Genomic DNA, 27,870 nt, shown 5'->3' with positions numbered 1-27,870 from the left:
AAATGCACTAAGGTGTTGTTGAGGACCAGATAGTTGTCAGAGCAGATGTTGAAAAACATTTATTATACCCCCTCTAACCCAGGGTCTTATGGGGGTAAGGAGCGTTTAGAGAGAGCTATAGCCGAAGAAAGAGCAGGATGCTTACACTCTGCATAAACCTGTGAGAAAACAATTTCCAAGAAATAGAGTTTTATCTACTCATCCCATGTCCCAGTTTCAGGCGGATCTATGTGACATGCAGGCCCTTGCAGATAAAAATGATGGAAATCGCTACATGCTAACGGTTATAGATATTTTCTCTAAAATAGCATTTGTAAGGGTCTTAAAAAATAAGAGTGGGGCAGAGGTGACCCGGGCCTTTGACTCTATCTTGAAGGAAGGAGGAGCCCCCAAGAAAGTGCAGACTGACGGCGGAATTTTTTTTTTATAATACTTTTCAGAAACTCATGAAGAAGCACAATATAGTACATTTTGCTACAGGCTCGGATTTGAAAGCTTCAGTTGTTGAACGCTTTAACAGAACTCTGAAGGAGCGGATGTGGAAATATTTTACAGCTCACAACACGCATAGATATATTGATATAGTTCAAGATTTAGTAAAGGGGTACAACTACAGCTACCATAAGAGTATACGGATGAAGCCCTCTGAGGTCTCTTCTGAAAACTCTTTTCAAGTCCATTTTTTCTGTATGGTTTGTTCCCCCTTCGCCGTAAGATTTTTTTAAATTTAAAATTCCTAGTGGGGGACTTGGTGCGTATATCCAAGTTGAGGGGTGTCGACAAAAAATATGAGCAAGGTTACAGCAATGAGTTGTTCATCGTTACTGAATGTCTACCGCGCATATCCCCTGTCTACAAGTTAAAAGATTATGACGGGGAACTTATAGAGGTATCTTTTTATGAGAAGGAACTACAGAAGGTACAGATGGGTAAAGACAAAGTCTTTCACGTGGAGGAGATTCTAGATCAGAAGAGAGAAAAGGGTAAAAAATGGGTGTTGGTCCGTTGGAAAAACTGGCCCCAAAAGTTCAACAGTTGGGTATTAGAGCATGATGTGGTGGAGGCATCGGTGGTTAACTTAAACCCTCATGCATGATAAATACAACATCATTCGAGTGTACACAGGAGTGCATCATGGAACACAACGGATTCTACCTGACTCTCCCCAGTAATGCGTCTGCACATATACTGTATATATAGGAATAACCAAAGTTCGAATTATACAACCAATTTTCCAAAGCCTGTAGAGTTATCAGAGGCCTGGGAAGTAGGTCTCAGCGAGATTACATACCCCCATAGTTGGTATAATATCAAGGATAAGGACCGTGATTTTTATTGCAAAAGGATATCGGAACCTCCGAAACTTATAAAGATTAAAAAAGGGTTCTATAGAACCGTCGACAGGATCGTCTCAGAGTTGAACGAACTCCTAACCCTGAACAATATGGAAATACTCTTGATCTACATCCTTCTTGCCTCCCTGAGGTACAATAACGTTAATGAGTCCCTTTCAAATAACGACAACATTTCATTTTCATTTAGATGTTTTATTTTTGCAAACATCAAGTATTACGTATACAGACAATTCAGGATTCGTAGCAGGATACTAGTCCCCGTTTTCTGAACGATCCAAGCATGCAACACCCTGTATATTTAGTTTAGATTTACTGGCTTGTGTCGCTGATTTTTTTAAACACACACATCCGCTATATAAGTATATAAACAACAAATATGATACATGTTACAATGAAACGGTGTTTCAAATAAATAAAGTAAAATCTTAGACAAGGTTGTTTCTCGTTCTTCAGAATCATCCACAAGACGGGATACCAGTTGTGTCCATTGTAGGCTCTCGCCCGTATATTGTACATGATTCATGATTTGCTCCATTTTTAGCACACGCTCTGCATTAACCCAGGTATTGTGTGTTGTGTAGAACGATACATTGTTCACTTTATTTTAAATAATTTGCTGCATAACATTTGTAAGTTCTCTCAAAAGAAACAAATGATTTATTCTCTCTAACATCGTATGCATATAGTTACCCATTGCTTTATATCTAAATAAAAAATATGTATTGTTACTTGGTCTCTTGCGGTTTATTGAGCCAGAAAGTCATCACATCAGCCACCACAGCTTCCTTGTATTTGTTGTCGTCCACCAGGGTGTGTCGGATTTCTTTGAGTTTCTCGTGGATGTAGATCGCCTCCTTCAGTTCATGTACAAAAGCCTCGGTTACCCCGTACACTCTGGGAATAGACGGCACAAGACCATAGACTCCAGGGCTCTGACCAGCGAAGGTATAAACCGGCTGGACCAAAGTCTTTTCACCAGCTCCTCAAAATGGTTGAAGAAGTAGTACCTTGGGGGTTCGTATAAACACGGATGACGTCATTGGCTGGGGTGATTGATCTCACAACCGATGCATTTTTCTCTTATACACTCTCCAATTACCACGTCTAAAAGTGTGGCTACAGAGGCCTTGATGGTGTCCACTAAAATAGTACTGACCACCCCATCAAACACATTCTCAGGCTGTGTACATGTAGGGGGTGTCGGGGGAGTAGAATGGTGGGCTGCGAGGCATAGAGTCCTTAGGGTCTGGCACCCATGACGTATCGGAGTCGTGGTATGTTGTATGAATATCCATGGTATATGCTGAAATGAAGAACCGGAGGCTTTATGGTCACCCCTTTTATTGTTGAACCAGTCCTTTGGTATCAGGGCGTGGTTAACGCAGCCGCGTACTTAGTTTTCTTCGGGGGCTGACCCTTCTGAGGATGACCCTTCTTGGGGTTCCTTTGAATCATAATCCTCAGGATTGGTATATATTATGCACTTCCTTAGCCGAACAATGCTCTGCCATTGTTGGCTCTGTAAAAAAAGAGCGTCCAACAACTCTAACATTTTCAATTCCATTAGATCCCAACTTTTAAAAGGAATAAGCATGTGCAACCTAAAATCCCCAGTCAGGCCACCATCACAAATGTTTTGGTTGCGGGTTTCCTCGTTGCTGATATAGAACTCCACGCATCCACATGGAAGTCCATTCTTTCTTTGTATTTTCACCCTGTGAAATACTCTTCCTGAGGAGTCAGGGGCACTTTCCCAACGGGTTTCGTAGCCCGTGAACACGCTATACCCCTTTGTGATAACTCTCAGTTCGGGACACACCACCTTGCGAAAAACTTGCCGGTCTTCAGACCCGTAGTCCACTCCTAAAGTCTGGTATGTATTTTCTTCTCCTTCGGCTACGGTATAGAGTTTCACTCTACAGGCCTGGTAATCAAACTGATAACCCCATTGCTGTCCATTAGACATCATCACTTGATCTTTCAGCGCAGTTGCTGGCAGTATTTGGGTTCTATACACATTTAGAAACCGCTTTTTTGTCGCATCGTATATTGTTGCTTTATACTCAGACCTTTTTCTATGTTTCAACCGGGGTCCTGCTTCCGTTGTTATGGTCATCACTGCTTTGCCACTGATCACAAAATCCATGTTTAATTTCTTTAGTGGTTTATCGTGGTCACTTGTGTTGTTCTGGGTCTTATTTATAATGCGTCTGCCCCCACACAATACCCCCGGACATTCCTGTTTCATAGACAACAGCCCTAAGGGCAATAAAATAGGGAGTGTGGGGCCATCCTCTTTGAAATGTTCAAACACATCCCCCCCAGTTCAACGAGGTCCCTACACATCAATCATCATGACAACTTCAAAGGAATAGATGCAATATATGCATAAATTAACACACACTCTAACACGTGACAACAGGAACAGGATATCCTTATATGGGCATAACCACATAACTTCCCACCAGCATGTCCTGACCGGATGCCTAAATATGGGCACTCCCTAGAGCACGTGATAACTTCCCGCCAGGATGTCCTGACCGGATGCCCAAATATGGGCATGCACACATCATCCGGACATAGAGTCATAAATCAAAGGTTTGACGCGTGCCGTCTACTGTATTCTCTCTCCCTTCAATAAGTAGGTGCATCCAAATTTTTGACTGGTACTTTATATAGACTATCTTTTTCCTGGATAGATGTGTACACATTTACAATTCAATTGGTTTGTGCTGTGGTGGTTTGTGCTGTGGTGGAGACCTTTGTGGGCTATACTCGGCCTTGTCTCAGGATTGTAAGTTGGTGGTTGAGGATTTCCCTCTAGTGGTGCGGGGGCTGTGCTTTGGCAAAGTGGGTGGGGTTATATCCTTCCTATTTGGCCCTGTCCGGGGGTTTCTTCGGATGGGGCCACAGTGTCTCCTGACCGCTCCTGTCTCAGCCTCCAGTATTTATGCTGCAGTAGTTTGTGTCGGGGGGCTAGGGTCAGTTGGTTACCTGGAGTACTTCTCCTGTCTTATCCAGTGTCCTGTGTGAATTTAAGTATGCTCTCTCTAATTCTCTCGTTCTCTCTTTCTCTCTGAGAACCTGAGCCCTAGGACCATACGTCAGGACTACCGGGCATGATGACACCTTGCTGTCCCCAGTCCGCCTGGCCTTGCTGCTATTCCAGTTTCAACTGTTCTGCCTGCGGTTACGGAACCCCTACCTGTCCCAGACCTGCTGTTTTCAACTCTTAATGATCGGCTATGAAAAGCCAACTGAGATTTATTCCTGATTATTATTTGACCATGCTTGTCATTTATGAACATTTTGAAAATCTTGGCTCTCTCTAATTTTCTCCTTCTCTCTTTCTTTCTCTCGGAGGACCTGAGCCCTAGGACCATACGTCGGGACTACCGGCCGTGGTGACTCCTTGCTGTCCCCAGTCCGCCTGGCCTTGCTGCTATTCCAGTTTCAACTGTTCTGCCTGCGGTTATGGAACCCCTACCTGTCCCAGACCTGCTGTTTTCAACTCTTAATGATCGGCTATGAAAAGCCAACTGAGATTTATTCCTGATTATTATTTGACCATGCTTGTCATTTATGGAAATTTTGAAAATCTTGGCTCTCTCTAATTTTCTCCTTCTCTCTTTCTTTCTCTCGGAGGACCTGGGCCCTAGGACCATGCGTCGGGACTGTCGCCCGTGGTGACTCCTTGCTGTCCCCAGTCCGCCTGGCCTTGCTGCTATTCCAGTTTCAGCTGTTCTGCCTGCGGTTATGGAACCGCCACCTGTCCCAGACCTGTTGTTTTTCAACTCTTGATGATCGGCTATGAAAAGCCAACTGAAAATTATTCATGATTATTATTTGACCATGCTTGTCACTTATGAACATTTTTGAACATCTTGGCATAGTTCTGTTATAATCTCCACCCGGCACAGCCAGAAGAGGACTGGCCACCCCTCATAGCCTGGTTCCTCTCTAGGTTTCTTCCTAGGTTTTGGCCTTTCTAGGGAGTTTTTCCTAGCCACCGTGCTTCTACACCTGCATTACTAGCTGTTTGGGGTTTTAGGCTGGGTGTCTGTACAGCACTTCGAGATATTAGCTGATGTACGAAGGGCTATATAAAATAAAATTGATTGATTGATTGAATTGGTCTTGTTGAAGTTCAGAGACTTAGACAAAATGGGATTGATTGTCGATGTTCTATTTTATGTCATAAGAATAAAATACAATGTTAGTATGGTACATCATTTTGCATATTCTTTGACATCCTCATCAAATGAATGTCTTAAGATAGTGTGTCATACACACATGTGCACACACACACAAACAGACACACACACACACACACACACACACACACACACACACACACACACACACACACACACACACACACACACACACACACACACACACACACACACACACACACACACACACACACACACACACACACACACACACACACACACACACACACACACACACACTCATAGGTCTGCTGGTTTAAAGGCTGAATTCTCCTGTTTCCATTAGGGCCTCATTAGTGTCCTCATCCGGGCCCTGTGAAAAAGAGACTGTTTGTTTAGTATGTCCAGTGCAGCTAAACATGTGACCATGCCAATATGTATTTGATTGTGTGAGTGTGTATTCGGCCAGGTGCATATGTGCATCCATGCGTATGTGCTAGTGTTTGTATATGTATATATGCTGCTGTGTGTGTGAGTGCTGGCATTGCGTGCATTTGATCTTGCCTGTGCTAGAAGGTTGTAGGTCTGAGTGTGGGGGCCGCTGTACCGTCGTAGACCTCTCCAGGACAGGAAGAGAGTGTAGACAGAGGCCAGCAGACACTGTACTGTGAACATGATAGAGCTGCCCTTCGCTATGTACACACCCGCACGCTGAGAGGGAGACGACGGAGGGAGACAAAGAAAGCAGGGGGTTATACACAGAGCGAGAGACACACGCACATACATACACACACATACACAGACAGTACAACACACCTGTTGGTCTGTGTAGAGTGCTTTAGCCTGTGTAGTGATGAGGCTGTAGGCCAGCAGAGCACAGCACCCCAGCAGTAGGCTGAAGATGTTCAGGCCTATCAGTGTGGTCACCTGTTCAACACGTTAACAGAACAGTGAGCATAACAACTTAACTTAAAATAAAAAATGGTGAAACACTTCACAATCACAGAAGCAATGAATTTAGCGACTCACTACTAACAGTGGCGAACAACACAAAAGATTCACTAGGGTGAGACTTCAAAATTGGGTTAATGAATTCAAAAAGTATATCATACATTTTTTGATTAATCAGATCACTCATTGAATAAAGCACTTGTGTGATATATGCCTAGTTAAATAAAGGTTAAATACAAATATATATACTCACATTGAGTTTGTTGGGTTTCCTCTGAACTTCCATTGCCAGCCCTCCAGTGGCCAGATACTGTAACAACACACAATAACCAGCTTAGTGACATCATCTATACCAGGGTCGTGTTCAGTGGGCACATCATGGGAAAAACATTTTGAAACAACATAGACAGTGTCAACCGGGGATGCCTAGGCATTATCTCAGTGGGCTAACACAGTCTTGCATAAGACAGTGAAAAGTGAGAACTCACAAACAGGCCGGACCAGACTGGTGTAGTTAAGGAGACGGAACAGTTGAAGCTCACGCAGGCGTAGGTTACTGTGGTTAGGATGGAGGCCAGGGCACCAAAGACCTGCAAAACCTTAGAGTGACAGAGAGAGAGGGGGATGCGGCAGAGAGAGAGACAGGAGAAGTACTCTAGGGTGACGGTTTTGGGTAACACTTTATTTCACAGGTAACGTATTTACAAAACTACATGGTAAAATTATAACTGATTAATAACAGTATTTGGTCACAGGGCACTGATTAGGAACCACAGAGTTGTTTTTTGTTTTCCTCATCTCACCCCAGTGACAAGGAGGCGGGTGTTAACGACTGTCCCAAACCAGCGTCCAATCCGCACGTCTTTAAATTCTTCCTTATTGGTGGTTACAGTGAGTGGGTGGCCCAAGGTGCGGTCCTTAAAAAAAACATGGTACAGCCCTTCTTGGAACATGTTCTGAGTCATCTGAGAAAGGCAGACAACAAAAACATGTTGCAGTCTGATGATGTAAGAGACATGTCGCTGTTTGATGATGTAATAGCTACAGCTGAAGATATTAGGAAAACGTATCTCATCTAATGGGCATATAAGGCTACACACACACACACATTCACATTCACATACACCCACACACACACACACACACACACACACACACACACACACACACACACACACACACACACACACACACACACACACACACACACACACACACACACACACACACACACACACACACACACACACACACACACACACACACACACACACACACACACTGTCACATACAGACACACTGATCTGATCACAGCCTTTCTCTCTCTATCTTACCTTCAGCAGCAATGGGTCCACAGCCTGGCTTCCTCATGAACAACTTTCATATCCACAAAGAATATAATCAGCCTTCTAAACCTCATAGAGGGAAAAAAGATAGGGACCTGAAATCATATAGGCTTAGTGTTGGTCAGTCATTCACAGCGTCTCACTCTTCCGCCCTCACCACCCCAGACTGACACGGTCAAAGTTCACCTGAAGCATAGTTTACTTCCAGGCTGATATGGCCCACCTCTAAGGAAGGGATAATGTGTTCTGATTGGCCAGAGAGAGAGAGAGACTTGATCAATGAGAGGATCTGACTAATCTGTCCAGAGCGCCCGGTTGGGCGCGTTTTGCACCTGGTGAAAGTTGATTGCATTCCTTTTGGAACCGGGCTGGCTCCAGGGTGTGGAGTTAAGTTAATTTGTGGTAATTCTTTCCTCCTTAGTGTATTTGAGCCAATCAGTTCTATTGTGACAAGGTAGGGGTGGTATACAGAAGATAGCCCTATTTGGTAAAATACCAAGTCCATATTATGGCAAGAACAGCTCAGTAAAGCAAAGTGAAACAACAGTCCATCGTTACTTTAAGACATGAAGGTCAGTCAATCAGGACAAGGTCAAGAACTTTGAGAGTTTCTTTAAGCGCAGTAGCCTAAAACCATCAAACTCTTTGATGAAACTGGCTCTCATGAGGACCGCAACAGGAAAGGAAGACCCAGGGTTACTTCTGCTGCAGAGGATAAATTCATTAGAGTTAACTGCACCTCAGATTGCATCCCAAATAAATGCTTCGCAGAGTTCAAGTAACAAACACATCTAAACATCAACTGTTCAAAGGAGAATGTGTGAATCAGGACTTCATGGTCGAATTGCTGCAAAGAAACCACTACTAAAGGACACCAATAAGAAGAAGAGACTTGCTTGGGCCGAGAAACACGAGCAATGAACATTAGACCAGTGGAATATATCCTTTGGTCTGATGAGTCCAAATCTGAGATTTTTGGTTCCAACCGCCGTGTCTTTGGGAGACACAGAGTAGGTGAACAGATGATCTCCGCATGTGTGGTTCCCACCGTGAAGCATGGAGGAGGTGGTGTGATGGTGTGACGGTGCTTTGCTGGTGACACTGTCAGTGATTTATTTAGAATTCGATGCACACTTAACCATCATGGCTACCACAGCATTCTGCAGCGATACACCATCCCATCTGGTTTGCACTTAGTGGGACTATATTTTGTTTTTCAACAGGACAATGACATTAAACAAACATCCAGGCTATGTAAGGTTTATTTGACCAAGAAGGAGACTGATGGAGTGCTGCATCAGATGATCTGGCCTCCACAATCACTCGACCTCAACACAATTGAGATGGTTTGGGAGGAGTTGGACCACAGAGTGAAGGAAAAGCAGCCAACAAGTGCTCAGCATATGTGGGAATTCCTTCAAGACTGTTGGAAAAGCATTCCTCATGAAGCTGGTTGAGAGAATGCGAAGAGTGTGCAAAGCTGTCATCAAGGCAATGGCTGGCTACTTTGAAGAATCTCAAATATAAAATATATTTCGATTTTTTTCCCCTTACTACATGATTCCATGTGTGTTGTTTCATAGTTTTGATGTCTTCACTATTATTCTACAATGTAGAAAATAATAAAATAAAGGATAATAAGGATATAACTTGTGAATGCCTCATGAGCTTAGTTCAACTGTCACACTCCATGGGAACCCAAAATATAAACTTGCTTTCTCCAATGTTTGTAAACATTGTAAATGTAAACACACACTGTATAGTCTCATAACATGGTTGAAACAATAATTTTGATATCATGGATGGTCAGCCCTTGCATTCATAGCTCTGTTTTTTTAATCTGAGTGGTTACATTTCTCCAGGCCCATCCCTCAGTTTTTTACCAAAACCATTTTGTTATTGTTTCATCTGTGGATTTGCCATTTAAACAGCTGCATATTATCAAGATATCAAAGTGTCACAAACAAAAATTTAAGCAATAGGCCTATAGCAAATGCAGAATATGGCATTAATTTTCACATGTAAATAGCACTATTCAGTAATGCTCAAAGCATGCCATTCCATGAGCACAGTATTTATTTTTGAACTCGAATCAATGAGCCCAATCAGTCCTCCATGACAACACAATCATAAACAACAGAGTAGAGCTGGCTAATAAGTCCTTAGTTTTATGGTCCTGCTCAGGTAAAACAATTTGGCTAATCTATACTTCCATATTTCCAAGTTCTATTCTTGAAGATCAAGGAGTATAACATTTATTGGAATGACTGGATTTCTGATAGACTTTGTTTTTTAATGTAAAGATATAATTTCATTGTATTATTATATGTAATAGAAAGCGATGGGTTAGAAGAGGCCTACATAACCAACCCATAATGTAAAATTTAACATCAGTATATGGCCAGCTATGTAAACTTTGACATTGATTTATCCTGTAATAGATGTCATTCAATTGGTAACATACATTTTTGTCTTCTTCTAATTACTCTTAAGAGGAAAGTAATGTAAAAGTAACTGAATGTAATCAGATTGCATTACTGATTTTGGGTAATCCAAAAGTTACATTACTGATCACAATTTTGGACAGGTAACTAGTAACTGTAACGGATTACATTTAGAAAGTAACCTAGCCAACCCTGCGTGTTACATAGCATGTTGCATAAAATGTCTGGCATGCATTTCCCAGGTGCTGCAACACATTGTTGGTGGATGAGGTGAGTTTGTCCCAGAGAGTGCTCTGAGACCTAGTGTGGCAAGGTCTCTATAGCTCTGGCACTATACTTGACTTTTCTTTTTATAAATTCATTATCAGTATTGTTATCAAGTGTGGATATTTTGGAGACATGTCTTTCATTTTTATTAATATATTTTACACATATTTGACCATGTAAGTTGACTGAGAACACATTTTCATTTAAAGTAACGACCTGGGGAAAAGTTACAGGAGAGAGAAGGGGGGATGGATGAGCCAATTGGAACTTGTTGTATACATTACTGATATATGGCACCCCATTGAATACAGTTGAAGTCGGAAGTTTACATACACCTTAGCCAAATACATTTAAACTCAGTTTTTCACAACTCCTGACATGTAATCCTAGTAAAAATTCCCTGTCTTAGGTCAGTTAGGATCACCACTTTATTTTAAGAATGTGAAATGTCAGAATAATAGTAGAGAGAATGATTTGTTTCAGCTTTTATTTCCACAAATTTGCTATAGGATTGAGGTCAGGGCTTTGTGATGGCCACTCCAATACCTTGACTTTGTTGTCCTTAAGCTATTTTGCCACAACTTTGGAAGTTTGCTTGAGGTCATTGTCCATTTGGAAGACCCATTTAACTTCCTGACTGATGTCTTGAGATGTTGCTTCAATATATCCACAATTTTCCTGCCTCATGATGCCATCTATTTTGTGAAGTGCACCAGTCCCTCCTGTAGCAGAGCACCCCCACAACAGGATGCTGACACCCCCATGCTTCACGGTTGGGATGGTGTTCTTCGGCTTGCAAGCCTCCCCCTTTTTCCTCCAAACATAACGATGGTCATTATGGCCAAACAGTTCTATTTTTGTTTCATCAGACCAGAGGACATTTCTCCAAAAAGTACGATCTTTGTCCCCATGTTCAGTTGCAAACTGTAGTCTGTCTTTTTTATGACAGTTTTGGAGCAGTGGCTTCTTCCTTGCTGAGCGGCCTTTCAGGTTATGTTGATATAGGACTCGTTTTACTGTGGATATAGATACTTTTGTACCTGTTTCCTCCAGCATCTTCACAAGGTCCTTTGCTGTTTTTCTGGGATTGATTTGCACTTTTCGCCACAAAGTACATTCATCTCTAGGAGACAGAAGGCGTCTCCTTCCTGAGCGGTATGATGGCTGCATGGTCCCATGGTGTTTATACTTGCGTACTATTGTTTGTACAGATGAACGTGGTACCTTCAGGCATTCGGAAATTGGTCCTAAAAATGAAGCAGACTTGTGGAGGTCTACAATTTTTTTTCTGAGGTCTTGGCTGATTTATTTGGATTTTCCCATGATGTCAAGCAAAGAGGCAGGTACAGGTACACCTCCAATTGACTCAAATGATGTCAATTAGCCTATCAGAAGCTTCTAAATCCATGACATAATTTTCTGGAATTTTCCAAGCTGTTTAAAGGCAGTCAACTTAGTATATTTAAACTTCTGACCCACTGGAATTGTGATACAGTGAATAATACGTGAAATAATCTGTTTGTAAACAATTGTTGGAAAAATTACTTGTGTCATGCACAAAGTAGATGTCCTAACCGACTTGCCAAAACTATAGTTTGTTAACAAGAAATGTATGGAGTGGTAGAAAAACGAGTTTTAATGACTCCAACCTAAGTGTATGTAAACTTCCGACTTCAACTGTATATCTGAAAAGACCCGATTGAATATTACACTCCGAAAGCTTGTCAACAACTTGTGGTGGAGTGAGTAAGCAAAGCATGAGTGCCGTATGTATGTATTAACAGTGAGAGGGCTAGGCAGTGTGCTAATGTTAGGCAATTATGCTGGCACAAACAGACTGAGGGGTTTCTCTGAATTTCTCCTACACACAGTAGGCTAGTTAATGGTTAACACTAGTTAACCATTACAACTACAGTATACAGTATGTGTCCAGTAAACAAGGTAGTCCCCGCCCCAAGAGATTAGACCTTCCTTGGAGCAGTAACACAGAGAGTAACTAGGACAGTGTCATACTTTCTGCACTACAGGAACTATATGTTACCTTGGCAGTTACCCTATCAGCATTTATCAACATTGTCAATGTTATCAGCCAAGACACTTTGACACTAAAAGGGTAATTCATGCATAAATTAAATGTTGTGATTTGCCAGATCCCATTTTGGATTGAGCTTCTTCTTGTTGCAGGTAAGGCCAGAGTAATCATTTACAAGTCACTGTTGATCTCATAAGCTTAAAAAAAAATTATAACTGGTGTGGAGTTGTGCTTATAGAAATATTTGTTTTTAAATGCATGTTTGCCCACTTGTCACCTGTTGTGGTTCCTCTTAATTCTGTGAGGGTCAAATTAAACTTCCCAGAATTTTGATATTGCTACACTTGTAATGCTTTTATTTTGGTCAAGTTTCAACCACTGAGTTTTAATTGGTGTGCTCTGTGTAGGTATTCTTCTCTCATCACATTGTCATGGAAATTCTTACACAGGGACACTCAAAGTCAACCTTAATCATTGTTTATTGTAAGCACGCTGGAGAGGTTCCAACAAACTTGATGCACCATAGTGAACAACTGTCAGGAGCTCTTCCGGGGCAGTCCTGTTAGTTCTCTTATATAATGCAGACAGGTCATATTTGCATGATTTAGCTTATTCATAAATAATTCATCATTAACGTTTACTTCATTCATGTGACCAACCAACACTGGGTCATCCATGTGACAGACCGATACCTCACAAGGCTTCTTCTCTTAGCTAAGACCTTGAAACGGGGATATCTTTTGTTCTCAAAACAAGGGTCTAGGTGTACTGCCAAATTGCAGATAGTGATAGTGAGGATTCGCTCAGTCAGTCACTTGCATGAACACAGAAAACGGTTATTAGAAAAGTACAAAAACAAAAATTTCCATCACAACATAATATTTCAGACATTTTGCCCCTTAAATGTACTGGATGTACGTATGCTGCTGTCACCCTTTTAGGCTATCATCCCCCCAGGACTGTGTGAAAAGGACAAGCGTTGTCAGGCATGTTTCAGTTCAGAACACTTCATCTTTAGAGTGGACACCAGACACCTCCCCAGAGACAGAGCTCTTGGCAAAGGTCAAATCAAATCAAACAGTGACATCCATTACAGACACTACAATAATAATTACTGGTCATAACTTGGTGGAAATTGTATTTAAACTTCACAAAAGCAGACTTTATAGAACTCAACGCCATTAGTTTAATGACAGAGAGAATCATCGTGGTAAGAGTTTATTCACAATAAAAAGTTAAATGAATATGAATGGTGTTTGAATGAGCTCAGGATTTGAATGTTATGGACATGCTCCCTGATTGGAGGAAATTATGTTTATGGTCTAACAGGTCTGCTAAAACATTGAGAGGACCTTGGCCCTCGTTTAACAGATAAAGGTTAGAGGGAAGGGATTATTTGAGTATTGTATCAATTTCAAGTCAGAAGTCCTCATCAATACTAAAGCCTACTCAGTCATCATTCATGTCAAGGTCTGAGTAGTCAATCAGGCATAGTCAGATCCCTCAGCTATCCACAACTCTGCTTTGCATTTTAGAGTGGGTCTTTCCTACTGTCAGGAATTCAGCTCATCAGACATTCACTTCAAGGTTGTGTCAGATGGGGAGATTAGAGTTCACAGAGCTCTGAAACTGGAGGACAAACCCAGTCAGGTCTTCCTCCTGTGGTCAAAAGGTCACTGCAGCCCAGATACTAAACATAATTTCCTCCAATCAGGGAGCATGTCCATAACATTCAAATCCTGAGCTCATTCAAACACCATTCATATTCATTTAACTGTTTATTGTGAATAAACTCTTACCACGATGATTCTCTCTGTCATTGTGACCATCACCATGGAATAGTGGTCCAGTTCAGGTGTGATTTTCTTTCATGTTTGTAGCATTTTACTTCTACCTTTATTTAACTAGGCAAGTCAGGTAAGAATCAATTCTTATTTACAATAACGGCCTAGGAATAGTGTGTTAACGGCCTGTTCAGGGGCAGAACGACAGATTTTTACCTTGTCAGCTCAGGTGTTCGATCTAGCAACCATTCAGTTCCTGGCCAAAAGCTCTAACCATTAGGCTACCTGCCGCCCCAAAGCATAATGTATCTTAATGTTTATGTGGTGTCGTGTTGTAACCTGACATGCTACACTCTGAGAATAAAGGGTAAGGTTAGGCTACAATATTGTTCGCTGTGTACGAAAATATCAAAATGCACATAATGTTCCTTCAGAGGTACACATATGATCTCTCATGGTACTGTTCAGTACCTTTTAGGGAACATGTGGCGATAATCTAGTACAGAGGTCACCAACCTTTTCTGAGCCAAGATCACATTCTACCGCTCAGACTTAAAAAAAAACATTACTTAAAAAACTTAAGCCTATGCAACCTTAACCTATTAAAATATTTATGTTGCAATGAGGTTTGTGCAGTAGGCTATAGGCTCAATACATTACCACTGCATATTGGCTATTCTTGAATTGCCCTGACAATGTTTCCAAATGTGAGGTATATGATCACAATGGTAATTGATCATTTGTTGTATTACTTGTGAAGCATAAATATAAATCTTTTGGATTTATTTTACTGGACTGATTTTTTCTATTTCACTAGGCAACTCAGTTAAGAAAAAATTTGGATTTACAATGACAGCCTACCCCGGATGACGCTGGGCCAATTGGACGTGAAATACTACTCGATTTTAGAAAGACACAAGTCGCTAATAACAACACAAGTCTATCGATACACATTGTATCACGAGTGGGAGAAGAGGGAGAAGGAGTTTTATGGCTTATAAAAGTGTTGAATAAAGTGTTGACAGTGCTGAATAAAATCTTATACATTAACTCACTCATAAAACCAGCAGATATTTTCTGTATTTGTTGACAGTCTTAAAGATTTGAAATCTCACACAGTGAGTTGACAATTAACTTCGCTGTGGGCTCGTGGAAGCTGCAGACACAGTGATCTGAGCTATCTGATTGGCCAGCGGTAGGCCTATAAGTGCACTTGATTTGCTCTCCATGCCCGCCAGGTAGGCAGAGTTTGTACCTTCTGACACATGCAATAGTTCAAAATGGGAACACCAACCACTTCAGTTGAATCCAAATACCTCATCCCCATACTGTATTTATTTATTTTTATTTTTTTTCCTCCTTTGCACCCCAGTATCTTTACTTGCACATTCATCTTCTGCACATCTATCACTCCAGTGTTTAATTGCTATTTCGTAATTACCTCGCCACTATGGCCTATTTTATTGCCTTACCTCCCTTATCCTACCTCATTTGCACACACTGTATATATACTTTTTTTCTACTGTATTATTGACTGTATGTTTGTTTTTTCCATCTCTGTGTTGTTGTTTGTGTCGAACTGCTTTGCTTTATCTTGGCCAGGTCGCAGTTGTAAATGAGAACTTGTTCTCAACTGGCCTACCTAATTAAATAAAGGTGAAATAAATAAATAAATACAAAATCTAATGCAAACAGCGTGAACCAAATAAAAAATAGGAAAACAAGGCTTTATCATTGGGCATTTTACAGAAATGTTTGCTGATCGACTAGGAAAGCCTCTGGTACAATGGTACATTTTTGTAAACAATATTTTGAATATAAAGGTACAATCATCACACACATTCCCCCCAAAACACTGAGCAAAATTGTCAAGATTTCCCCAATCCTATAGTGCAGGTACGTGTCTGTTGCACACACACAAACACACACTGCTGTGTGTTTCTTGTGTTGTTCAGATCAGGTCCAGTAACAATAAGGCAGTGAAAATGCTTTTCGGTGAACCCTCCCACGGGACGGTTGAGCTAATGTGCCTAATGTGATCAGCATGAGGTTGTAAGTAACAAGAAAATTTCCCAGGACATAGACATATCTGATATGGGCAGAAAGCTTAAATTCTTGTTAATCTAACTGCACTCTCCAATTTACAGTAGCTATTACAGTGAAAGAATAACATGCTATTGTTTGAGGAGTGCACAGTTATGAACTTGAAAATGTATCAATAAACCAATTAGGCACATGTGGGCAGACTTGAAACAACATTTTGAACAGAAATGCAATGGTTCATTGGATCAGTCTAAAACGGTGCGCATACATTGCTGCAATCTAGTGGACACAATCTAAATTGCACCTAAACTGGAAAAATACATTTTGGCCTTTCTCTTGCATTTCAAAGATGATGAAAAAAAAACATGTTTTTTCTTTTGTATGATCTTTTACCAGATCTAATGTGTTATATTCTCCTACATTCATTTCACATTTCCACAAACTTCAAAGGGATTCCTTTCAAATGGTATCAAGAATATGCATATCCTTGCTTCAGGTCCTGAGCTACGAGCAGTTAGATTTACGTATGTCATTTTAGGCAAAACATTTTTAAAAAGGGTCCGTTCCTTAAGAGGTTTTAAGATCACAGACCAGGGGGAGGACCAGCCTCCAATTGGCCGATTTAGAATTGAGAAGAACACTGGTTGGCTGTTTGTCATGGAACCCTTGGACCGGGAGCAACAGGCCAAATAGACCGTACGGTAACACCGTGGCACACTGTTACAGGAAAACAAAATGGAGGAATCCCATTTACTTTCATCAGTGTGACAGTATTGACAGTGACAGTAATGGCAGTAGTTTATTGTGACTGATGTAGTGTACTGACTGTGTAGACCTTCACAGTATGAGTGATACTGAGTGATATAGAGTTGGGACCAGACATACAGTACTTACAGTATGCCAGTTAATGTAGCGTGGATGTTTAGATCTTTGTGTAAAGTGTGATGTATGTATCATTATCTTTTATAAGCCATACACTACCGTTCAAAAGTTTGGGGTCACTTAGAAATGTCCTTGTTTTTTAAAAAAAAAATCATTTTTTGTCCATTAAAATAACATCAAATTGATCAGAAATGCAGTGTAGACATTGTTAATGTTGTACATGACTATTGTAGCTGGAAACGGCTGATTTCTTATGGAATATCTACATAGGCGTACAGAGGCCCATTATCACTAACCATCACTCCTGTGTTCCTATGGCACGTTGTGTTAGCTAATCCAAGTTTATAATTTTAAAAGGCTAATTTATCATCAGAAAACCCTTTTGCAATTATGTTAGCACAGCTGAAAACTGTTGTTCTGATTAAAGAAGCAATAAAACTGACCTTCTTTAGACTAGTTGAGTATCTGGAGCATCAGCATTTGTGGGTTCGATTACAGGCTCAAAATGTCTAGAAACAAAGTGCTTTATTCTGAAACTCATCAGTCTATTCTTGTTCTGAGAAATGAAGGCTATTCCATGCGAGAAATTGCCAAGAAACTGAAGATCTCCCTTCACAGAACAGCGCAAACTGGATCTAACCAGAATAGAAAGAGGAGTGGGAGGCCCCGGTGCACAACTGAGCAGGAGAACAAGTACATTCGAGTGTCTAGTTTGAGAAACAGACACCTCACAAGTCCTCAACTGGCAGCTTTATTAAATATTACCCACAAAACATCAGTCTCAACGTCAACAGTGAAGAGGCGATTCCGGGATGCTGGCCTTCTAGGCAGAGTTGCAAGAAAAACACATTTTAACCAAAATCCCTTTCTGGGCAGCAACCCTGAGGCTGCACAGATATTAATTCATATAACTATATAAGCGTACAAGTCCAACAACACTGGGACAAATCAGTTTACCCAATTAGAATTTCCTGGGATTATTGTCATCTGCTTGCATTCAATTAACTCTCCTGTTAATCACCCACCCTGTCTCCCATCTATTTGCCAGTACACAGCCTCAGTCCCAGAGAACCAGATGCCTGCCTTAGTGGTGGTGATGGTGATGGCTGTGACAGATGCTGACTACCCCCATTCACCAGCCTGGAGGAGCCGGTTCAGAATTGTACAGGGAGACACCGATGGCAAGTTCAACAACTCCACTGGACCTACCGGAGACCAGGGAATCATCACCACCGCCAAGGTTAACAATGTTATATAACAATGTTCTATGACCGGTTATTTATTCATTATTTATTCATTCTGAAAGGTATGCCCTATGTGGTCATTTAGACAATTCTTTCTCTCTTTTTATGTCTCTCAGGATTTGGACTATGAGAGTGTTACTGTGTTCAGTCTGTTGGTGGTGGTGGAGAATGAGGTGGTGGTCTCTTGTGGACAGTGACCTGGTCCTCTACACAGCCATTGACCCAGACACCACCATGGCACAGACGGTCAGGTGATACAATATATGTGAACAACTGGGTTTGAACATGGGTCGTCTGGGCTACACAAGACTACAAGACTATCGTGGTCCCGTGTGGCTCAGTTGGTAGAGCATGGCGCTTGCAACGCCAGGGTTGTGGGTTCATTCCCCACAGGGGGACCAGGATGAATATGTATGAACTTTCCAATTTGTAAGTCGCTCTGGACAAGAGCGTCTGCTAAATGACTTAAATGTAAATGTAAGTTCGCTGAGCTAAAGCCTAGCTCTATTTTAGTGCGCATGTGTGTTTCAGGTACAGGATGGCCAGTGACCGTGGTGGGTGGCTGAGCCTCAATGAGACCACTGGTCAGCTCCAGATCAGGAATCCTATGGACAGAGAGTCTCCTTTAGTTACAGATGGCACATACACAGCTCTCATCCTAGCTATTGACAATGGTACGGAAATATTCACACAATAGACATAGCTTGCCCTCTATCTTCTATGCAGCCGTCTAGTCAGACATTTATTATAACAGATACAGTAATAGATGGATGCTGGCAGCAACTCTAACAGACACACATTCCCTTACTGTCTCTCTCTCTTCCAGGTGAGGTCCCAGCCACAGGCACATGGTCCCTAGTGATTGAGCTAGAGGATGTAAACGACAATGCTCCGACCATTGACCCTCCGCAGCCGGCAGCCCCAGTTGCTGGACATCTCCGTCGGAAACCCCGACGGGCCCAGCCTGTCCCAGCCCTTCAAAACAGAGCAAGTGGGACTGTCTCAGAAATACTGGAGCGTCCGCATGAACGACAACCATGAGTGAATGACTGAGTGAGTGACTGCATGTGTGTCTGATTTTATTGTAACTGTTGTGTTGTGCTTTTTGGGTATTGCCATATGAAAACTGGCATTCAACTTTGTGGGGTTTTATGTGTTGTCAGAGAGCAGTGTCATTCTGAGTATGAGGTCATCTCTAAAGGTGTGCCGTTATGACCTGGTGCTGAGGGTTTATGACAATGAGTGCCTCTAACAGGACACCTCATTACATTCACAGGTACATTATAAATTACAGTTTCCTAAAAACAATATACATACACTCTGTATTTATACATCCAGAGTTACAGAGATGATAAAAAAGAAAGATAGAGAATAAAGTTCTTAAAGTGTACAGGCACTAGGAGTCATCATTCTACAACAATACAATTATAAATCAAGATAACTCATGCGTCTCTCTGTGTTTCCCCGATCCTTTTTTCATTTTATCCAAGAGCAGGAATGAACACATACAGGCAGTTATTGTTGAAACATGATAAACAGGTGAGAAGGTGGCCGGCTTCGTCATCAAATCAAATCAAACTTTATTTGTCACATGCGCCGAATACAACCTTACCGTGAAATGCTTACTTACAAGCACTTAACCAACAGTGCAGTTCAATAAAGAGTTAAGAAAATATTTACCAAATAAACTAAAGTAAATAATAATAAAAAGTAACACAATAAAATAACAATAACAAGGCTATGTACAGCGGGTACCGGTACCGAGTCAATGTGCAGGGGTACAGGCTAGTTGAGGTAATCTGTACATGTAGGTAGGGGTGAAGTGACTATGTATAAATAATAAACAGGGAGTAGCAGCAGTGTACAAAACAAATGGGGGGGTATCAATGTAAATAGTCCGGTGGCCATTTGACTAATTGTTCAGCAGTCTTATGGCTTGGGGGTTGTCAGTCTCCTGAGGGGGAAAAGGTGTTGTCGTGCCTTTTGTCCAGGTAGGAAAGGGCAGTGTGGAGTGCGACTGAGATTGCGTCATCTGTGGATCTTTTGGGTCGGTATGCGAATTGGAGTGGGTCTAGGGTATCCGGAAAGATGCTGTTGACAAGCCTTTCAAAGCCTTTGAAAGCACTTCATGGCTACCGACGTGAGTGCTACGGAGCGGTAATCATTTAGGCAGGTTACCTTTGCTTCCTTGGGCACAGGGACTATGGGAGTCTGCTTGAAACATGTAGGTATTACAGACTCGGTCAGGGAGAGGTTGAAAACGTCAGTGAAGACACATGCCAGTTGGTCCCCGCATGCTTTGATTACACGTCCTGCTAATCTGTCTGGCCCCACGGCTTTGTGAATGTTGACCTGTTTAAAGGTCTTGCTCACATCGGCTACCGAGAGCGTTGTCACACAGTCATCTAGAACAGCTGGTGCTCTCATGCACGCTTCAGTGTTGCTTGCCTCGAAGCAAGCATAAAAGGCATTTAGCTCGTCTAGTAGGCTCGCATCACTGGGAAGCTCGCATCTGGGTTTCCCCTTGTAGTCCGTGATAGTTTTCAAGCCCTGCTACATCCGACGAGTGTCAAAGCCGGTGTAGTAGGATTCAATCTTAATCCTAAATTGATGTTTTGCGTGTTTGATGATTCGTCTGAGGAAATAGCAGGCTTTATTGTATGCGTCCCGATTAGTGTCCCGCTCCTTGAAAGCGGCAGTTCTAGCCTTTAGCTCGATGCGGATGTTGCCTGTAATCCATGGCTTCTGGTTGGGATATGTACGTATGGTCACTGTGGGGATGACGTCGTCGATGCAATTATTGTTGAAGCCGATGACTGTGGTGGTATACTCCTCAATGCCATTGAATGAATCCCGGAACATATTCCAGTCTGTGCTATCAAAACAGTCCTGTAGCGTAGCATCCGTGTCATCTGACCACTTCCGTATTGAGAAAGTCACTGGTACTTTCTGCTTTTCAGCTAAACAGGTTACCCATCCCTTGCAATTCAGATGGAACTTCTATAACCCTACTATCCAAATCGAATTATCTCCAGTCGTACATAGCCGCAGGAAGTAAGGGTGCTGAAGGTGCTGCAGTACTCCATGGTGGTGATGTGCTAAAACTGTAACAATTAGTGTTGCATTATTGATCTAAATGATAATGGGATTGGGGTAGGGGAGGGGAAAGAACATAGAATATTTATATATGGGCCCCATTGTGCATGGAGAGCTCTCAGCTCTGTTTTGTAAGCGGTGTGCTCATGATATGCTCTTATCTATTCAGTTGTGGGAGTTTGGAGTCCGACACACGCTCTGCTGTATAGACAGTTTAGTTTGAATTAAGTCAGGTCTCTCTCCCTATCTGTCCCTCTCCCCTTTCTCTTCTCTCCCGCTTGTGGTGGATATGAAGTGATCTGGAACAGTGCTTGCAATTAGTTCTTCACTTTTTTCTATTAGTTTACAATTCTAAACTTGGTGAAAGGGAACGGAAAAAATATAAAATAAGGAAAAGGCATTCTGTTGCCCTCGGCTTGCAGGCCTGCTCCTGCCCATAGCAAGCAAGATGCATAGCTTATTATTTGTGCTCAGTTTTAATAGGCACAATCTTAGTGACAACACACCTTCTCCTTATCTCTCTCTCACACACACCCATTGTAATTATGCAGTACAAAGCAATGTGCTCTCTTTTCACAATGGTCTGTTCCTAGAGTCGTGATTTTTAAGTTTGAGTTTCAAGTTTGAGGAAGCTTACAATTGATTTGACCATTTCTACCGATCTACCTGCCAGTTGTGATTTTCATATGCGCATATTTGTTGAACAGTTTCATTTGAATAATAATGTTTTTGTTTCTCAAAATCATTGTCATGTGGTTAATGTAATGGGGAAAATAAACAATCAAAGGGCAAACAATTAACACAATAAAACAATGAATGTGCAAGAATTGGTGGGAGACAACTCAGCGCATTATGGAGAGCTGAGCGCATTCTGGAGCGAGATGAGCCTATATCTTTGCCATACACCCCCCTCCTGTTCTTCTTGTCTCAACATTTCAAATTATACTGAAGACACTATCTTTACACATATCTTAGATGCATTGCTTTTCACTGGCAGCCACATCTCAATAATCAGCCAGGCCCTTCCCTTATTGCCACGCACGCTGCCCAAACTGTGTATATAGGCCTACACGCTTGTGATTTGAAACAATCCACAGCTTTAAAAAAAGCTAATGATCCTCTGTGGCTAAGTCATGCTCTCTGGTGAAGTATTTTTAATGATTTATTTATTTATGTCTAGACAGGAGGAATTATATAATTTTGACACATTTATTGAAATTGACTTTAGACTGCAGTGACTACTGTTACCGAATCTTGTCCTAAACTTAGGCTACTCATCACATTAGGAATTGTATTTTGTTGTTGGCCTGCAAATACCATATTATAAAGGTGTTTTTTATGCACAAGGGTAGGAGTCCAGCCATAGGGGCCACGACGGCACAACATTCTCAGGATGGTTATTCAGACCTCTGTGGAGCTGGCTCAGATCATAGTCTGGAAAGAGACAGTCTGGTAGATTATAAATGAAAACCCTTCAACCCAAAAAGGCCTGTGATGTTGATGGTATCCTCAATGAAATTATAAAATATACAGACAACAAATTCCAATTGGCTATACTTAAACTCTTTAACATCATCCTTAGCTCTGACATCTTCCCCAATATTTGGAACCAAGGACTGGTCACCCCAATCCACAAAAGTGGTGACAAATTTGACCCCAATAACTACCGTGGGATATGCGTCAACAGCAACCTTGGGAAAATCCTCTGCATTATCATTAACAGCAGACTTGTACATTTCCTCAGTGAAAACAATGTACTGAGCAAATGTAATGCTGGGGAGTCCTCGAGCGCCAGGGGGGAAGAGCGAGAGCAGGCGTGACAACAAGGGTGTTTGTTTTTCACTGATTGCCCCTTTCTTGTGGCAACAGGTCACAAATCTTGCTGCTGTGATGGCACACTGTGGTATTTCACCTAATATATTTGGGAGTATATCAAAATTGGATTTGTTTTCTAATTCTTTGTGGGTCAATGTATGTGCCTCTAATATGGTCATACATTTGGCGGGAGGTTACAATGTGCAGCTCAGTTTCCATCTCATTTTGTGGGCAGTGTGAAAAAATATATATATATATATTTAACCTTTATTTAACTAGGCAAGTCAGTTAAGAACAAATTATTATTTACAACAACAGCCTAGGAACAGTGGGTTAACTGCCATGTTCAGGGGCAGAACAACAGATTTGTACCTTGTCAGCTCTGGGATTTGATCTAGCAAGCTTTCGGTTACTGGCCCAACACACTAGGCTACCTGCCGCCCCAACATAGCTTGTCTTCTCTTGAAAGCCAGATCTGACTATGTCGGCCTCTCTCAATAGTAAGACTATGCTCTCTCCTTTCACCTCTTCCCCGTCCTCTTCTCTCCTTCCCCCTCTCCTCTCTTCTCCTCTCACCTGGTAATTCTCTCCTCCCCCTCCTCATCACAGTAGTAAATGTTGTCTTTGACTTCCTCTTCCTTCAGCAGGACGTTCTTCTTCACTGGTCCCCTCTTCCGCAGGAACAGCAGCAGCAGCAACACTGAGGGGGAGACAGATTACATAAATGACCTAGTACACTGTATAGGCATACATGAAATCACTACGGTTGTTGGACTGTCAACATAGCCTTCTCTTCCAAAGGGAAAAACGGTATATTCCAACACCCAATTCTGTTAAATAGACAATAACATGCGTGTAAAAGAACGGAAGCATTACACGGATGTCTACGGTCCCCCTGCACTGACATACCTCTTCCTGGTAGAGCTGGTATCTCAGAGATACACACTCAGCAACACCTGGTACTCCCCACGCGACAACAGTCTCTTAGTGCTCAGGGTTACCACATCACCTGACAGGGAGGGGGGGGTCAATACACCTGACCACAACTTGTGTGTGTGTGTGTGTGTGTGTGTGTGTGTGTGTGTGTGTGTGTGTGTGTGTGTGTGTGTGTGTGTGTGTCCCATATGTGTTTCATCACACTCTGTTTGCGACCTACACTACCGGTCAAATGTTTTAGAACACCTACTCATTCAAGGGTTTTTCTTTATTCTTGCAATTTTAATAGTGAAGACATCAAAACTACTAAATAACCCATATGGAATCATGTTATAACCAAAAAAGTGTTGAAATATATTTGAGATTTGAGATTTTTCAAATAGCCACCCTTTGCCTTGATGACAGCTTTGCACACTCTTGGCATTCTCTCAACCAGCTTCAACTGGAATACTTTTCCAACAGTCTTGAAGGAGTTCCAACAATATGCTGATCACTTGTTGGCTGCTTTTCCTTCACTCCGCGGTCCGACCCATCTCAAACCATCTCAATTTGGTTGAGGTCGGGGGAATGTGGAGGCCAGATCATCTGATGCAGCACTCCATCACTCTCCTTCTTGGTCAAATAGCCCTTACACAGCCTGGAGTTGTGTTGGGTCATTGTCCTGTTGAAAAACAAATGATAGTCCCACTAAGCCTAAACCAGATGGGATGGTGTATCGCTGCAGAATGCTGTGGTAGCCATGCTGGTTAAGTGTGCCTTGAATTTTAAATAAATCACAGACAGTGTCACCAGCAAAGCACCCCCACAACATAACACCTCCTCCTCCTTGCTCTATGGTGGGAAATAAACATGCGGAGATCATCCGTTCACTCACACCGCATCTCACAAAGACACAGAGGTTGAAACCAAAAATCTCCAATTTGGACTCCAGTCCAAAGGACAAATTTCCACCGGTCTAATGTCCATTGCTCGTGTTTCTTGGCCCAAGCAAGTCTCTTTTTCTTATTGGTGTCCTTTAGTAGTGATTTCTTTGCAGCAATTTGACCATGAAGGCCTGATTCATGCAGTCTCCTCTGAACAGTTGATGTTGAGATGTGTCTATTACTTGAACTCCCGCGAAGCATATATTTGGGCTGTAATTTCTGAGGCTGGTAACTCTAATGAACTTATTCTCTGCAGCAGAGGAAACTCTGGGTCTTCCTTTCCTGTGGCGGTCTTCATGAGAGCCAGTTTCATCATAGCGCTTGATGGTTTTTGTGACTGCACTTGAAGAAACTTTCTAAGTTTGTGACATTTTCCGTATTGACTGACCTTCATGTCTTAAAGTAATGATGGACTGTCATTTCTCTTTGCTTATTTGAGCTGTTCTTGCCATTATATGGACTTGGTCTTTTACCAAATAGCGCTATATTCTGTATACCACCCCTACCTTGTCACAACACAACTGATTGGCTCAAACGCATTAACAAGGAAAGAAATTCCACAAATTAACTTTTAAGAAGACACACTTGTTAATTGAAATGCATTCCAGGTAACTACCTCATGAAGCTGGTTGAGAGAATGCCAAGGATGTGCAAAGCTGTCATCAAGGCAAAGGGTGGCTATTTGAAGAATCTCAAATATAAAATATATTTTGATTCGTTTAACACTTTTTGGGGTTTCTACATGGTTCCATATATATTTCATAGCGTTGATGTCGTCACTATTATTCTACAATGTAGAAAATAGTAAAAATAAAGAAAAACCCTTGAATGAGTAGGTGTTCTAAAACTTTGAACCTGTAGTGTATGTCTGCATCCGCAGCTCTATAGTTGGCTACAACACTCCTCACAGCCACCATCACCAACAGACTGAGCACAGCAACACTCTCATAAGACTGCTGAACAATTAATCAAATGGCCACCGGACTATTTACATTGACCCCCCCCCCATTCGTTTTGTACACTGCTGCTACTCGCTGTTTATTATCTATGCATAGTCAATTCACCACTACCTACATGTACAAATTACCTCGACTAACCTGTACCCCCACATATTGACTCGGTACCGGTACCCCCTGTATATAGCCTCGTTATTGTTATTTTATTGTGTTCTTTTTTTACTTTAGTTTATAGGTAAATATTTTCTTAACTCTTTTTGAACAGCACTGTTGGTTAAGGGCTTGTTAAGGACTTGTTGTATTCGGCGCATGTGACAAATAAAGTTTGATTTGATTTGATTTGATTGTCCAACTCCTGGAGAGAGGAGAGAGAAAATGTGATATTAGAAGGTGGTGTACAGCTGTTGTCTCTTGCACTCTTACATGGCTAGAAGATGATGACCATTTGCTTACGTTACATATGTGTGTAAGTGTGTGTGTGCATGCATACGTTTGTGTGTGTATTAGTCTTGAAGCTAGGTGGACTGGTTGCTCCTCTATCGCCGCATCTTGAAGCTTTGTCGACTTGTAGCTCCTCTATCTCCTCATCAGGAAGCTAGGTCAATTGGTAGCTCCTCTATCTCCTCATCTTGAAGCTAGGTTGAGTGGTAGCTTCTCTATCTCCTCATCTTGAAGCTAGGTCGACTGGTAGGTCCTCTATCTCCTCATCTTGAAGCTAGGTCGACTGGTAGCTCCTCTATCTCCTCATCCTGAAGCTAGGTCGACTGGTAGCTCCTCTATCTCCTCATCTGAAAACTAGGTCAACTGGTAGCACCTCTATCGCCTCATCTTGAAGCTTAGTTGACTGGTAGCTCCTCTATCTCCTCATCTTGAAGCTAGGTGGACTGGTAGCTCCTCTATCTCCTCATCTTGAAGCTAGGTGGACTGGTAGCTCCTCTATCGCCTCATCTTGAAGCTAGGTTGACTGGAAGCTCCTCTATCTCCTCATCTTGAAGCTAGGTGGATTGGTAGCTCCTCTAACTCCTCATCTTGAAACTAGGTCGACTGGTAGCTCCTCTACCTCCTCATCTTGAAACTAGGTAAACTGGTAGCTCCTCTATCTCCTAATCTTGAAGCTAGGTCGACTGGTAGCTCTATCTCCTCGTCTTGAAGCTTAGTTGACTGGTAGCTCCTCTATCTCCTCATCTTGAAGCTAGGTGGATTGGTAGCTCCTCTAACTCCTCATCTTGAAACGAGGTCAACTGGTAGCTTCTCTATCTCCTTATCTTGAAGCTAGGTCGACTGGTAGCTCTATCTCCTCGTCTTGAAGATTAGTTGACTGGTAGCTCCAGTATCTACTCATCTTGAAGCTAGGTCGACTGGTAGCTCCTCTATCTCCTCATCTTGAAGCTAGGTCGACTGGTAGCTCCTCTATCTCCTCATCTTGAAGCTAGGTCAACTGGTAGCTCCTCTATCTCCTCATTGTGAAGCTAGGTTGATTGGTAGGTCCTCTATCTCTTCGTCTTTAAGATTAGTTGACTGGTAGCTCCAGTATTTACTCATCTTGCAGCTAGGTCGACTGGTAGCTCCTTTCTCTCCTCATCTTGAAGCTAGGTGGACTGGTAGCTCTTCTATCTCCTCA

The 27,870-nt window shown here is 42.0% G+C and overlaps 2 protein-coding genes across 2 annotated transcripts; one reads left to right on the top strand and one right to left on the bottom strand.

The window, feature by feature from the left end:
• Positions 1-4,984: 4,984 nt before the first annotated feature.
• tmem253 (transmembrane protein 253) lies at positions 4,985-7,983 on the bottom strand. Its single transcript, XM_071344367.1, has 7 exons — positions 7,816-7,983; positions 7,285-7,446; positions 6,970-7,080; positions 6,735-6,791; positions 6,347-6,457; positions 6,095-6,241; positions 4,985-5,903 (listed from the first exon to the last, which is right to left on the bottom strand). The coding sequence occupies exons 2-7, from the start codon at positions 7,444-7,446 to the stop codon at positions 5,847-5,849; spliced, it is 645 nt and encodes a 214-aa protein (XP_071200468.1). The 5' UTR covers positions 7,816-7,983; the 3' UTR covers positions 4,985-5,846.
• A 4,543-nt stretch (positions 7,984-12,526) lies between these two features.
• Positions 12,527-22,366, top strand: LOC139540495 (uncharacterized). The gene is made up of 5 exons (XM_071344368.1): positions 12,527-12,722; positions 18,328-18,519; positions 18,640-18,774; positions 19,055-19,197; positions 19,350-22,366. The coding sequence occupies exons 2-5, from the start codon at positions 18,395-18,397 to the stop codon at positions 19,562-19,564; spliced, it is 618 nt and encodes a 205-aa protein (XP_071200469.1). The 5' UTR covers positions 12,527-12,722; positions 18,328-18,394; the 3' UTR covers positions 19,565-22,366.
• The last annotated feature ends 5,504 nt before the right edge of the window (positions 22,367-27,870 follow it).

Source organism: Salvelinus alpinus, chromosome 15 (assembly GCF_045679555.1).
Source record: "Salvelinus alpinus chromosome 15, SLU_Salpinus.1, whole genome shotgun sequence".
In the NCBI taxonomy this organism is placed as follows: Eukaryota; Metazoa; Chordata; class Actinopteri; order Salmoniformes; family Salmonidae; genus Salvelinus; species Salvelinus alpinus.
This window is presented reverse-complemented; position numbering and strand designations above follow the sequence as displayed.